Genomic DNA, 16,241 nt, shown 5'->3' with positions numbered 1-16,241 from the left:
ACTTTAGAATCCATGTGATCAGAATGCTAGAAAACATAATCATCCCTTACATGCGTACGTTGTTTGGAAGTTAAACCCAAGCCGTGTTAGAGACTGAGCTGTTCTTTCTCCTGAGAGCTAAGAAGTTAAGCAGGAGAGATTTGTTTAGTGAGAAGTCATATATGGTATTTAGGGAATTCCTCGCTGATTCTCGGGAACTGCGCTTACATCACCACCGGAGACGTTAAGGCAACCGTGGCAACAGAGTTTAATTGGAGAAATGAAAGTCATATTATGTGCCACGTACTGCAGCATGTGCCCATTTTCTCTGGCAACTGAATTTCTGCGGTACACTAAACACAGAGCTGATCTGTTTTTATTAATTACTCACACTAATGTTCCATTTAAAATGTATTTAGTATAAATGTGTGGACATTTGATAGAGGAGAACATGTTTTATCATAATATTGGTTGAGTTTGGGTGGTATATCCTGTGATAGCAGATGCGTTGAGTTTGATTATATAGAGCTATCTATATATGCAGTCCAGTGGGCTCAATGTCACCCCTCTAATAGATTTATATGACCCCAGCCTAACGCTGGGTTTCATGGACTTTTTAGTTGTACAATATAACCTTGGAGCATGTTGTCTCTTTTGATAAGGGGCTAACTACATTGAACAAGTTGGTCGGCACTAAGGGCAACAAATTGCTACCACAGGTCACACATCTCCCTGAAAATGCTGTGCCATTCACTTACCTTGTAATCACCACAAATAAATGACTTTACTTGTGGCGATTCGACTTTATTGTGTGAAAATGGCTGATCTTGGGTTTTCCAGCGATTAAGCTCAATCGCTGCTGTAATATAATTAGAATCTAAAAAGGGCAATAGGGAATTCCAGTGTGACAGAAACACGTAGGCAGTAAGGTAAACTCACCAATAGCATCAGGGGGTCCAGGTGCTCAAGCCCCAGACCTTAAGCTCGGGGAGGCAATGCTAGACCTATAGATTTCAGTGGTAGACTTGGCACAAAAACTGGACTTCACTCCAAAAAAATTGATGCAAATTAAAAAGTTTTATTCATACAAAAAGAAACATCTCAGAATAAAACTTTTTAATTCGCATCCATTTTCTGGAGTGAAGTCCAGTTTTTGTGCCAACTTTACCACTGAAATCTATATGGCTGTAATATAATGTCTTTATGTGGAGATTTTGTTGACTGTGATAAATTGGTTGACAAATCTCCAGGAAATGCTTCTCCCTGACAATAATTGAAATCACCGGTGGTAAAACCTATGTGTCCCTTCGATTTTCACAAGTCGCAACTTGTCGTGGCTGGCGAGGCATTTTTGGGTATGTTTGTTGCCTTTGGTAGCGATTGTCCTGAAGGATTGGATTGCTGTAATACCTTAAAGTGAAACTATACCCACATGCTCAAATATATGCTTGTGATAATGAAATGTAATTCTAAGCAACCTTCTTATTTTAATTCAATCATTTTAAATGTAATTTCTAATGAAAGCTATATTGTCCTGATTACTTCTGAAACAATGGTAGTAAGGGACAGCTCTCTTCCAGTCAATACCCCCTCTCCTCAATGCTTATGTAGTGTCAAGAACACCTACCAGACAAATTTATAGCAATATAAAATTTCCCCCAAACCTTACCAGCCCCAACCCAATCATTCTGTTTGTGCTACTTTCTCAAGCTGTTTAGCAGAGCTGCTGGCTTCACTATCATTGAGGGGTGGCAGCCAATACACATCTAGAGGGAGGGCAGATAGGTGGACATGACAGGGAGCTGCAGGATATATTTTCCTATGTGAAGACCAAGCTCTCATTGAATAGTCATATTCTACTGTGCTCTTAAGGGCTGAGCACCCACCGCTCATTTTTAACACAGATACAGACCAGAGAAGATATATGGGGAGCTCCAGTATAAATGTAACTTTTAAAGGTAACTATTTTTTAACCGATTTTAAATCAGGTGCCATAAAATAGGGTGGTTTTTATTAGTTCCTCCAGGCCTGCTGAGAAGGAGAATCACAGTTTGAAAGGCATTTTAGAAATAGTCTTCACTAGAGGAGAACTGAGTAAACTTCATCAATGGGCATTCATGACTGGCAGTGCAGCAAATAGCAAGGGTCAGACGAATACAGGTATATAACCCATTATCCAGAATGCTCAGGGATTTTTTGGATAAGAAGTCTTTCTGTAATTACAATCTCTGTACCGAAGTCTACTAAAAAATTATTGCAACATTAAATATACCCAATAGAATTGCTGTGCCACCAATAATGATTAATCATATCATATTAGTTTGGATCAAGTACAATGTACTGTTTTATTATTAAAGACGAAAAGGAAATCATTTTTAAAAATTTGAATTATTTGGATAAATGGAGTCTATGGGAGATGGCCTTCCCAAAATCCAGAGCTTTCTGGATAACTGGTTTCTGAATAACAGATCCTATACCTGTACTGGATTTAATAGCAATTTAATTTACAATTAAATATGAAAAGTCATTGGAAAGTTGGTTAAAATTACATTTTATTTCGTTAGGCAAAATAAAACTTAATTGGTTCTTGGCTGGCCCCTGTAATGATACAGCTATAACTAGTTGACAAGGACTTCCAAGAACCCTTTAAACACATTTGTTATTAAATTAAATGAAGCATGTTAAGTGTTTCAGTGAGTGTGCAGTGTGAGGAATCCATGCTTTCATTACATATATCTTGCCTCTGATTTTTTTGATGGAAAATGCTAGCAATTTTATTGCTTCATGATTCTTTGACAGCTGCATGTTAAACTTTCCTTTTCATTAGCGTTTTGGTGTTAGATTGCGTTATTGAGCCATAATCTCTGTACTTTATATTAATGTTGTCAAACCAAGGTCTTTAAATGCATTTCTTGCGTTCAACTATTGCTTTAATTTTCTCAGGAATGTAGTGCATGGCTTAGGGATTTTTCTTCCAAACACCTGTGCCAGTGCATTGTGCATTTAACTGTGTGTGTATATGTATATATATCAGGAATGCACCGAATCCAGTATTCGGCCAGGATTCGGCCGAATCCTTCTGTACAGCTGAACTGAATGCGAATCCTAATTTGCATGAGCAAATTAGGGGCAGGGAGGGAAATCACGTGACTTTTTGTCAGAAAACAAGGAAGTAAAGAATGTTTTCTCCTTCCAACCCCTAATTTGCATATGCAAATTAGGGTTCGGATTCGGTATTCGGCCGAATCTTTCGAAAAGGATTCGGGGGTTGAACCCAAAATAGTGGATTCGGGGAATCCCTTATATATATATATATATATATATTACTCATGTACTTACTAACGTTTGCTGTGCTAGCAAGGTCACAGCACTAAGGATGATTGTACATGTGATGTTTTTTCCACCGGAATATTTCAGATGGTACCACATCATATAAAGGCACCCTCCTGCCTCCCATTCACTTGCATAGGGAACACCTGCACCAACAGTGCAGATGGTTTTTAGCCTGGAAATGCTTACTAGAGCATCTTTAGTCTTTAGTCAATACCACCCAAACATGCTCTAGTGGTTGTTTCTGCTAAAAAGAGTACTGGTGCTGTGAGGCATTTTCCATTCAAACCAATAGGGGATTATTTTAGATGCATCTATCTATTTACTGTAATATGCCATAGAAGAAATCTCTTCTATTGTGCTAATTGCCTAATTAAAATCCCCAACAAGGGAGGAAATTATTTCCTGCACTTCTTAAACGCACCCCGCTCACGATACAAAGGCTATTGGCTTGGAAAAGGTAAAGAAGCAGGAACAGGCAGTCTAGCTGTTTAGTGGTTTTTTTTTTTCGTGCCAATAAAAAACACTAAGCAGCTAGACTGCCTGTTTCTGCTTATTTAACTTTTCCAAGCTAATAGTCTGATACCACTGTGTGGGTTTTTATGTGGCGCTTGCCATGTGGTTGATTGCCTGACTTCAGTCATACGTAGAATTTAAGCTCTCTTGAGCAGGAACCTCCCACTACTGTCTCCTAACAGTATCTAATTTCAACCTTAAATCACACTTGGAAAATGTTTGTATTTGTATCACTTATCTCTGTAAAGAGCTGCGTGAAATGATGGTGCTATATAAATAATAATAATTTCAAGGTTCATTGCACCTAGTGCCTGCAATGGAGGTCCACCTCCTGACATTACTGTTCAATCCAGATTGTGGACGAAAATGGCATTTTGAGCGTTTTTTGGGCCAAATGTGCCAGTGATATTAAGAGGATTTCTATTATGGACAATGAGAGATGGTACAGGCAGGTTTTGTTCTTTTTCGTTAATAGAGAAAAGGCCATGCTTGTGCCACGATCTCAAATTCATTTGGAAAAAGGAAAATTAAAATTACTCTGGAAAATAACCAGTTCACATGTTTGTTTACAATTGACAATTTTATTTAATTGTCTATCTGTTGCTAATCTTGTGGTTTTTTTTTTTTCTCTTGTAGGATATCTGGAAATAAAATGGATGGCAGCTTTGATTGTGATTGTGGTGAGCTGGAGCCACCTGATCATTAACAGACGCCCTCTTCTGTAATTCAAGTTCTGCCACGGTTTCCTCTTCAAATGCACTGTACACCAATACCGAAATAAAAATAATTCATAGTGCTTACTAGCATTATAGAATGACGCTGCTCAGGACCAGTTTAACACTGAATGTATCTGCACTGTGAGGAGGATGTTTGAAAAAGTCTTTTACGTTCATATTTATTTGCTCTTTTGTTAAATGTCAATTTGTTTTGCACACTAGAGCCACGTGCATAGTATGTCCTTTCATTCCGCATTAGTTCCTCTTGAGTGTTTTCCTTGCTGTCTGCTGGGATGCTGCATCTCTTATGAACTATGAATACTAGCATTTTTCTACATTCAAAGTTGCAGAGCTTTAGAGTCCTTGTTGGAGTATTCCAGGCCTGGAAGGCTGATATGCAATGAAAATTGGTGGAATCCATCTATAAGGAGTGCTTTTTTAAATTTTTGTGGGTTTTTTTTAATGTATTTTTCCCAATTCTGTCTAAATTCTTGAAGATACCAGCAGTGATTTATTCTCAAATATTTAGTGTAAACTCAATTTGAGAGCTGAAGAAGTGTGGTCACCAAAATGGCAGAAAAGTTTGAAAGCCTCATGAACATTCATGGATTTGATTTGGGATCCAGATATATGGACTTAAAACCTCTTGGCTACGGTGGTAATGGCTTAGTTTTTTCTGCTGTTGATAATGACTGTGATAAGCGGGTGGCTGTGAAGAAAATCGTTCTGACCGATCCTCAGAGTGTGAAACATGCTCTGCGAGAGATTAAAATTATCCGGAGACTTGACCATGATAACATTGTGAAAGTATTTGAAATTCTCGGTCCTAATGGAAGACAGTTAACAGATGATGTGAGCTCTTTAACAGAGTTGAACTGTGTTTACATTGTCCAAGACTACATGGAGACTGACCTTGCTAAACTGCTAGAGCAGGGCCAGTTAAGAGAAGAGCATGCAAGGCTCTTCATGTATCAGCTGCTACGTGGGCTTAAGTATATCCACTCCGCTAATGTGCTACACAGAGATCTTAAACCAGCAAACCTTTTCATAAACACAGAAGATCTAGTGGTGAAAATTGGAGATTTTGGTCTTGCACGTATTATGGATCCCCATTACTCTCATAAGGTATCTACCATGAACAGCAGTTGAAATAACTTAAATTAAATCTCAATTGAATAATATTATAATATATAACTTGTGTAACTTATAAAATGCATATTATATTATTCTAATCAGTAACATTGCTATTAAACCCCCATTCTTTACTGGGTTAGCCAGAGACCCCAATACAAATTGGCCAGTGGTTGTTAATCTAATAATTTTTTTTTATTGCTCTGTTCATCTCATATGCAAGAGTACTGTTTCTCATGCTATTCTTGAGCTATGGCACTGAGAATTAATTCCTCATAGTTACTATTTCTCGCATCAATTTTCTCAGGTGAATTTTTAAGTTAACGTGACATTCCCATAGCCTTCTATCGAATGGATTTATTAACCCAACTCGAGAGTTGTTGAGTAAGTCCACTGATAGAATTCTTCTATAATGGAAATGATTGAGTGCCCCATTGGATTGAGCTCCTGAGTTTAGGTGAGAAAACAATGGGGGGAAAAATGCAAGAAAATCTTGATCTGCAAGTTGAGATCAAGTAAGTGAGATGTCTGTACCTTAACCATTTATAATAAGTTTAGCAGTGATGGTTTTCCTTTTATTTTGTTCTTAATAGGAAGTGACATTTTGTATTGTGAACAGAGCATTGCGTGTTCTTCAAATTTGCATATGTAACAGTATATTTCGCTAGCCATGTTGCATGCTTTTACTGATACGTTGTCAATAGACAGTAGCAAAAGCAACTTTTTTTTTTATTAGCACTAAGCTACAAGCAATGTATTTTAATAGAATTCCTTATATAATCAAATTCTCTGCTTGTAAATGGCATCCAATTTCCTTTTTACTAGCCAGTCTCCTGACTCTTGTCTTCAGAAAGGATTTTAAGAAACTATGTAACCTATCAGAGCATGTGTTGCAGTGGTTATAATTTGTATGGGTCCATTTTATGACACTTAAAAATTACCTTCTGCCTATTGCTTTCAATATTATTTTGAAAACAAAATAAAGAAATCCAATTTTTTTAGGGACATCTTTCTGAAGGACTTGTTACAAAATGGTACAGATCTCCCAGACTCTTACTTTCTCCCAACAATTACACTAAAGCAATTGACATGTGGGCTGCTGGATGTATCTTTGCAGAAATGTTAACTGGAAAAACCCTTTTTGCAGGTTAGTATGCTTTAATAATACATTTAGTTGTATGTGTGTAAATTTGAGTATTTACTATAATTCCCTAAAAATCAAGAACCACTGGTTCTCCGTTTCTATCCCCTTGTCGTGCCTTCAAGAAAAAAGTTTTGGAATACTCATTAAGAGTGTACCACTTCCAAACCTCATAAACTAGAGTGGATGCCTAGATTTTGTCAAACAATTTGGATAGTTTTGCCCATTCTTTCCTTCTGCTGCATATTATGACCCCATGGTGGGTAGTTTTTTTTTTAACAGACCACCATATGATTGATTGGGTTGCATTTAGTTTGCTTTGTGCCACGTGGATTGGTTGTTGTGTCAGGGACACAGTCCCAGTTCTAATTTCTGCTTGTTCTGGGGAATCTCTCCAAACAACCAGTATAATCTTTGTAAAATTCAGAGGCAAATAGTGGTGTCTGGAATTGGAGACCAGTAGGGTAAGATTTTAAGTTGTGCCACCTCCTTACAGCGTGGTATTATAATGCCAAAACACATCTATACACATCATACGACCAGGTTGATAAAATAACTTGGAAAACAATTTTGCTAATTGGAAAATCTAATGATAAATTTACTCTTTAAGGTGCACACGAGCTTGAACAGATGCAGCTCATCCTGGAATCAATACCAGTTGTGCATGAAGAAGACCGCCAAGAGCTCCTCAATGTAATCCCAGTGTATATCAAAAATGACATTTCCGAGCCGCATAAGCCTTTACCACATCTGCTTCCAGGCATCAGCTCAGAGGGTAAATTTTATACCTGAATTAATTAACGGAGAATGATTTAGTAAAGTCTTGCAGCGACTTTTTCAATTCATGCTTGAGAAGCATGTCTGTATAGCAAGCTTTTTTTATTTACATTTTTTTCTCTCCAAACAGCGCTGGATTTTCTGGAGCAAATATTAACATTCAGTCCTATGGACAGACTAACAGCAGAAGAAGCTTTGTCCCACCCATACATGAGCATTTACTCTTTTCCACTGGATGAGCCAATTTCAAGCCATCCTTTTCACATTGAGGATGAGGTAGACGATATTTTATTGATGGATGACAGCCACAGCCATGTGTATAACTGGGAAAGGTAATTACAGTGCCTTGCTTTTGCAAAGAAGCTGCTGCTTTTACATAATGAATTTGGGTTTAAAATAGACAAAAGCTAATCTCTGCCAATTGACCCATACTGCATATATAATATTTACTTACCTATACAGAACTATCAAATCTCGAATGTGTTTTATCAAATCTCATATGTGTTTGTATAGTGAATAAAATAACCCATTTTTTTGAAGTATAAGGATCTTTTAAGTCACCAAGAAACTTTGATGTGACTTCTAATACCCTCATATTTTTCAACAGGGGGCACTTAATTTATTAGAAACTTTGAGGTGACTTCTAATACCCTCATATTTTTCAACAGGGGACACTTAATTCACAGAATTGTCAAGTGACAGAATTAAATTACTGTTTACAAGGGTATATTAACAGTATATTTATAGCTCTTGTGTTACAAAAATGATGATAATGTTACAAAAATTATAAAACCTCACCCACAGTCTTCTCCCCAGAAGTGTATCCAAAGGTGTATGTGAGTGTCAAGCTTTCAAACCATTTATGAGCTAAAATAGTATACTCTCATTGTCAAAATACTTTATCAAATATAGTGGTGAATTACAAGGGGCAGGCAGGAAGATACTGGTTGAACATGTTATGGGTAAAAGAAGATGAATTATACAGGCACACACTTTTCTGTTAATGAAAACTCTATATATATATATATATATATATATATATATATATATATATATATATATATATATATATATATATATATATATATATATATATATATATATATATATATATATATATATATATATATATATATATATATATATATATATACTCAACCATTCACTTGTATTTTCAGATATCACGAAAGCGATTTTTCAGACCATGATTGGCCTATACATAATAATTTTGAAATCGATGAAGTTCAGCGTGACCCTCGGGCTCTCTCTGATGGTAGTGAAGATGAAGAAGTACAAGTGGACCCTCGCAAATATCTTGATGGAGACCGGGAAAAGTATCTTGAAGATCCTGCGTTTGACCCTCACTTTTCTACTGAGCCTTGCTGGCAATATCTAGATCACCATGAAAATAAATATTGTGATCTTGAATGTAGCCATACATGTAACTACAAAATGAGATCTTCCTCTTATTTAGAAAACTTAGTATGGAAGGAGAGTGAAGTTAACCATTATTATGAGCCAAAGCTTATCATTGATCTTTCTAACTGGAAGGAACAAAATAAGGAGAAGTCAGATAAGAAGGGGAAATCCAAATGTGAAAAGAATGGTTTAGTGAAAGCTCAGTTAGCACTAGTAGAAGCTTCACAGCAACTGGTTGAGAAGGAAAGGGAAAAGCACAGAGAATTTGACTTTGATTCATTTATTGCAGGTACCATTGAGCTTAGTTTGCAGCATGATTCCTCTTGCGTAGACAAACTCAATGACTTAAATAGCTCAGTGACACAACTTGAACTGAAGAATTTGATCTCAAAGTCAGTAAGCATGGAAAAACAAGAGAAAGGAATGGCCAACTTGGCACAGTTGGGTGCTAGAAATCAGAATTCTTGGGACAGCCAGATTGTTAGTGGGGAAGACTGCTTTCTGAAAGACCAGTTTTGTTGTGATGTAAGGAAAGATGATCATGTTAAGAAGGAAACCAGCTATACAAGTTACTTAGATGATTTTTTTAGCAAAAAAGAAGAGACAGAGGTGCCAGAAACAGAGATATCGGGAGATGCAAAGGTCAGCGTTAAAGAATATGATGATGGCCTCTTGAGTTTTAATGGAGACCTCATCTTTAATAAGCAACTGGATTGCATAGGTATACCTCCGTTTCATAATCCTGTTGGCTCCCCACTAAAATCTATACAAGCCACGTTGGCTCCATCTGCCATGAAATCTTCCCCTCAAATTCCTCACAAAACCTACAGCAGCATTCTGAAACATCTGAACTGAAACACTCAGTCTTTTTCTTTCTTTCTTTTTTTTTTTTTTTGTATCTTTTCTTTTTTAATTTAGTTTTTCTATTTTTTTTTTTTTACTTGAACTGTAATTTTAGTATGTGTTTAGGTTTTGTTTACCTTTGTCTTACTTTCACACATATTAATTTTAAACTGGCATGGCATTTGCACACAATTTAAAAATCCAAAATAATGCAATGCAGGTGGAAACAGAAATAATGCACTAAATGAAGTATATCAAAATCAGTTGCTATGTTTTGGAAATAAAAGATCTTGCCTTGATTTTAACACAGTGAGACTTTACATTATTGCACAGAAATGTCCGGTTTCTATACCCTCTTTTTTTTCTGTTGCATACTCCGTTTTTCATATCCATTTCTAAAGCACATGATACCAGCAGCAACGGAAGAATGCATATATTGGTACGCATGTGTTATCTACCTCAAGGTAACAACAATATGTGGCCAATGGTTAGCCACCAGTAGTGCTATTCATCATGCACCTTTGTTAAGCCAGCATTATTGTAGTAGATATCCATTAACTGAGATTTCACAATATTTATAAATGTTCTGGTATACATCCTATGTAGTGAAGTGTTTAATATGCAGTATTTTATTTATTTGATCACATAGAGATGTCCTGTATTTAAAATCATTTTTCTGAAACACATTTTCAGCTAATTGTTTAGAAATATGGTTTACGTTGTTGCAAATCCAAGACCTGTTATAAAAGACTTTGTGTCCTGCTTGCTTTTTTTTTTCCCCCCCTACTTTTTACGTTTTCATTTCAAGGAAGGCGCTCACTGTGTATAGGAATTCGTATTTTCAAAAAGCTTCTACATAATTATAGGAACATCTTTAATATTAAACTCCTGGCAACTATGAATTTTTTCAATTTTGTAATGCAAAAACCACATGCATGGAAATAATTATGGTACAACAGAACTGTAAATTAAGATTTTGTGTATGTTTTCCCATTTTTGGATTTTACTGTTTGTTTTTACTGAAATAATTTTGTTTGAAACCTGCATGAAAAAAATATAGCATGTAGTAGTATCTCATTTCTCCAGAAACTTGCTTTGCCTTTGAATTTTGCATACTATTTATGTACTATTGGTTCCCCTTATTTAAAAAAACAAAAAACAAATAAAATATGGCCAGCAAGAAATATTTTTTGTGTTCTTTTGGGCTTCTATTTTTGTAATTCTACAAAAATACAGTCTGAACTGCAGCAACAAACCACATAGCTTCATTATTAATTAAAAACAGCCCAATCAGCTGGAAGGTCACACAAGTTTAGAGAAGAGGAAGATTTGCTAATTTAGAGTAAGTAAGTGAGTAAGTAAGTAAGTAATGAGAGGGCATATACTGCTGACTCACCTGGTGGCAAACGTGCTTTAAAGGAAAGCTATACCCCCAGAATGAATACTTAAAGGGGACCCGTCACCCAAAAAAACTATTCCAAATCATATTTTATCACATTAATCAAGCAAAATGAACTTTAATTACACTGTTTAAATGATTTGAATCTTGTTTCCTTCAGTCTGGGAAATCAAAATGATAGCAAACAGGCAGCAGCCATTTTGTGGACACTGTTTTTAAGGCAAGCCTTGTATCATCTCAGAATCTTGTTTGTGCACCAGAATAGGGGACCTGATGCCCATCCCCATGTCCTGGTTACACAATTAAATGGTTAAGAGAACGGGGGGAATGTGTGGAGAGCAGTGACATCTAGGAAGTGCTGAATGGAAAGTGAAAGTAATTGTCTGTCCTGCCACTATGCCCATGGCATAGAGGAGTGGCAGACAATATTTGATTGACAGCTGAGATTTTTAAATGTGCTTACAACATCTATGAATGCTTTAATAAAAAATAGAAATTGGATTTCATGTTTAATTTGAAAAGGACTTTTATTATACAGATTTTTGTGTCTGGGAGACAGGTCCACTTTAAGCAACAGATAGTTTATATCAAATTAAGGGGCACATTTACTTAGCTCGAGTGAAGGATTAGAAGGAAAAAAACGTTGAATTTCGAAAAAAAATTTTGGCTCCTTCGACTACGACTTTGAATCGAACGTTTCGAACTAAAAAACGTTCGACCATTTGATAGTGGAAGTACTGTCTCTTTAAAAAAAAACTTCGACCACCTACTTTGCCACCTAAAACCTACCGAGCACCAATGTTAGCCTATGGGGAAGGTCCCCTTAGGCTTTCCTGGCAATTTGTGATCGAAGGAAAATCGTTCGATTGATGAATTAAAATCCGTCGAATCGTTTGTTTCGAAGGATTTAATCGTTCGATCTAACAATTTTTCCTTCGATCGAACGAATTGCGGTAAATCCTTCGATATTCGAAGTCGAAGGATTTAACTTCGATGGTCGAATATCGAGGGTTAATTAACCCTCGATATTCGACCCATAGTAAATGTGCCCCTAACTGTCATATTCAAGAATCTCGCTAAACTACAATATATATTAATAAGTAAATATTGCCCTTTTGACATCTCTTGCCTTGAACCAACATTTAGTGATGGTCTGTGTGCTGCCTCAGAGATCACCTGACCCAAAATACTATGACTAACTGTAACAGGAAGAAGTGTGGAAGCAAAAGACACAACTCTGTCTGTTAATTGGCTCATGTGACCTAACATGTATGGTTTGTTTGTGTGCACTGTGAATCCTAGGATCGCATGGGGTAGCCCTTGTTTTTTAAAATGGCAATTTTTTTATTTATGTGGCACATACTAAAATAATATATTATGAAAACAGTTTAATTACATGAAGCAGGGTTTTACATGTAAGCTGTTTTTATTCAATATTTTTTTTTATAGAGACCTACATTGTTTGGGGGTAAAGTTTCACTTTAATGGTCATCAAAGATATATTGTGATATGGTCATATAGCATTAAATTGCAGTGGATTTATTTATTATAAATATTATTATTTATAAATAACAATCAAGTATTGTTTTATGAGAAAGTAAAACCAGATTTCTGCTTTTACTTATTATAGTGATACTGATTGCATATGTATACATTCTCTCAGTTCATATTTAGAAGATGCACCTTTGGGCTCATTTAATTGTCCTGCAAAGCTTTGTTTCATTGACATACATTGCCCTACCCCAATTCATTAATGAACAAATTAAAGTGGACCCATGGAGTGTACTCCAAGTGGAGAATATACTATTATCAACCACCTTTAGCCAGTTTCCTATCATTACCAAGACCAACTGACCTTCTTTTAGAAAACAAATTCATGCTGCACTGTATTGAAAGCTTTGCCAAAATCCGAATAGATCTACTGCAACTGCACTGACCAAGTTCTTACATCATAAAAAGCAAGTACAATGGACATGATGTACATTTCACGAAACCATTTTGATTACTACTTATAATGCCACTCTCCAGACCATAATCTTGAATTTCATTATTAGTAAACTATATATATAGAATACTATAAAGAGCCAACCTATTCCACAGCACCGTACAATAAATGGTTACACTGAACATACATATTTACATACAAAACCAATCACCAATACATGAGGTAAAGAGGGTCCTGTCCTTTAACAAGCCTTCAAATGACCCACAGACATCAAACTTACAGGTCTATAACTACCAGGCCGAGATTGGAATTATTTCTTAAATATTGGAATTGTGTCATCTTTCCTCAATACCTGAAAGTGAATCTGAGAAAAAGTGATCTGGCTAAAACGGAACTAAGCTCTCTGTGTACAGTAATAGATTTCCATCAGGTCCATGGCTTCATTCACAAGTTCCATATCCAGGCAGTCACTGGCAGCTTGTTGAAGTCTTCATTGACCAATTATATGTTTGTTTTTACAGATCACTAGATCCAGTATAGCATAATATCTGATTGGGGTTTTAACATTCTGTGACATAAAATTGCAGCAAATGTATAAATTTGTTTCCGTTAAATTTATTGGCAGTACTGTTGCTTCATTCAAGATCTGGGAAATTAAAATCCCCCAAAACTTAGACTTTTCTGTTTGCAGCAGCAGCTGAGGTGTTCTTTATGAGCCAGTAATTAGAAGAACAAATGTAATAAACAGACCACTATCTGTAGGTGGAAGAGACAAATACAGTTGCAACAAAAAGCTTGCGAGCCCTGTGGTATTATTTGAATTTCTGGTAACTGTGGTCTGACCTCCAAGTAAGTGACATTTATAGAATCTGCTTAAACTAGTAACACACAAACAATTGTACAACTTATTGTCTAAACAAAACACATTGTTTAAAATTTGCAGTCCAGGCTGGAAAAAGTAACTTTTTACCGTAGTAAAATATTTGGATTAATATTTGGAATTGCGTAAACAGCTCACACTGGGTCATGTCACATCATTTTAACTGGGTTAACTGGGCTCTGGCTACCATTCTAGAACACATGCTCTTCGTTTTAAGCCAGTTTACTTGCCTCATGTTTTTCTGTTAAATTTCTTGATCCAATTTTGAATTCATTTTGGTGTCACGGTTGGGTTGAGGTTTTAGTCTTGTGCTGTTTTATGGTTTTCTTAAAGTAGACATATAAATAGTTGCTTAGACTTAAAAAATCTTATTGCTGACACGCATTACTACATGTAGAAGTTAATCCACTAACATAAAGGGGGTTATTTAGTAAACCTGGCTTTTTTCAGGTCAGGTTTTTCGGGGCAAATAGATGTATTAAAACCCGATGCTAAAGAAAGTCCGAAAACTTGGTATCTCAAACCTGTTGAAGATATTGTGGTCTGCGCAGGGTTTAGCCCAGGGTCTTTGGTGGAGCTTTGTTTAATAAAAAAAATAGATGAATTCAGATTTTAGTAAATAACCCCCAAAGTGTCTGGGATGACCAAGAGCTAATCAATCTGACAAATGGACGGTCAAATCACATATCGGATTAGTGGAGGTTTGTGACAGGGGTGGGGGCCTCCTTGGCTGGGTGGCAGGCCACAATGGGCCCCAGACACCTCAAGTCCAGCACTGCCATTACCTGAGAATCAGACCTACAGCTAATGCAAAATATATGAAGTCATGTAGGTATTTATTCAAAAGTTTCACAGCAAACCAGTTTTTTTGCATGTTTTTAACCTCTAACACACCTTCTTACCTTATGGTTGAGACATCCGTTATTCTGCAGCTGCCATGACTTGGAATGCCATCTGAAGCTTTTAAATACAGAAGAAACTGACCGGGAATTACCAATATGTCTCTGTAGAACAGTGGATCAGAAAAAGAAGGATTCAGAAAGTCAGGAGTAGCAAAATTAAACAGACTTTCCAAATGGCTGTGTGTAGTAGAATGTGGTTTGTGGCTGTAGGATAGTATCAGACCATTTAGGTGGATCAGGAGAATGAACATGCAAATGAGCATCAGAATTCTTGTTTCCATGTCTATAAATAATGAAAAAAAATCTAAATCGATCTTATGGTCTGTACAGATAAAGATTGAATGAGGAGCTTCCTCCAATAAATGACACCATTCTTTCAGAGGGCACTTTTAATAGCAAGCCATTTTTGTTTCCCAACATCATAATTTCTTTAAGGAGAATATTTTTAGTTCTAAGAGACAACATATCTGGAATAATATCATACAAGGAATTTACATCCATAGCAAAAGAGGAGAAGAAACAAGATCAGATGAAAAGTTGCAGTAAAGCAAGTGATGTGTTTTTCAAATGCTGTTTAAGCAGCAGAAATGTATTTTCCAAGTCCTTTTTATTTTAGGCTATGTGCACAGAGAAGCAGTCAGCACAGAATTAGTACTGAAAATAAAAATCCGAGGGATAATTTACAAAGATGTCAGGTAGAAGCATGCCCCTTACTGCTCAAATAGAGACCATTTCTGTTCCAGACTCTGTCATTTTTAACCCAGCGCAAGGTGCAGAGTGCAGCAATGGAAACTATAAGCCAGCCCTGTCCTTACCATCCACTCAATAGCAGAGCCCCTTGGCGCCTATCGGGGAATGTAATAAAAATCGGCAACAGGAAAATATTTGGTAAGCAAAAGTTCATGCCTCTGCTCAAACAGATTTCCCTTTGTTTCTTGCCAACCCAGAAACTGTTGAGCAACCCCTTCTAACAGTGGAAGAATATTACATTGCAAAATGCAAACTTTTATTTCTGCAAATTTTTGTTCTATTTTCAACTTTTATTACATTTTCACCTATGTCTGCCACTGCCCCTAACTTCTGTGTTTGCCATTCTTTAATGGCCCTAGGCAGCCACATGTGCACTAGCATGAAAGCACTGGCTTTTTGTTTAAAGTTTGACTTTTCTCTCTATGGCTGAGGAGACATAACATGCAATGTGGTGATTACAGACATTGGCTATCAGAATTATATAGTTAAGCTCAAGAATAAGCCGAGGAGGAT

At 36.4% G+C, this 16,241-nt stretch overlaps 1 protein-coding gene across 3 annotated transcripts in view; it reads left to right on the top strand.

Moving 5' to 3' along the window:
* Positions 1-11,036, top strand: part of mapk6.L (mitogen-activated protein kinase 6 L homeolog) — a 32,509-nt gene extending 21,473 nt beyond the window's left edge. For 2 of the 3 annotated variants that reach the window (XM_041586778.1, XM_041586776.1), the window contains 5 exons: positions 4,462-5,666; positions 6,675-6,819; positions 7,424-7,588; positions 7,721-7,922; positions 8,769-11,036. In XM_041586778.1, coding sequence (XP_041442712.1) covers positions 5,112-5,666; positions 6,675-6,819; positions 7,424-7,588; positions 7,721-7,922; positions 8,769-9,864 — 2,163 coding nt within the window. In that variant the 5' untranslated portion in view covers positions 4,462-5,111 and the 3' untranslated portion in view covers positions 9,865-11,036. Of the gene's footprint in view, positions 1-1,791; positions 1,938-4,461; positions 5,667-6,674; positions 6,820-7,423; positions 7,589-7,720; positions 7,923-8,768 lie in introns of those variants that run through there. The other variant, XM_041586777.1, reaches the window with a different exon arrangement.
* Positions 11,037-16,241: the final 5,205 nt, after the last annotated feature.

Source organism: Xenopus laevis, chromosome 3L (genome assembly GCF_017654675.1).
Source record: "Xenopus laevis strain J_2021 chromosome 3L, Xenopus_laevis_v10.1, whole genome shotgun sequence".
NCBI lineage: Eukaryota > Metazoa > Chordata > Amphibia > Anura > Pipidae > Xenopus > Xenopus laevis.
The sequence above is the reverse complement of the archived record's forward strand: the minus strand, read 5'-3'. Positions and strand labels throughout refer to the sequence as shown.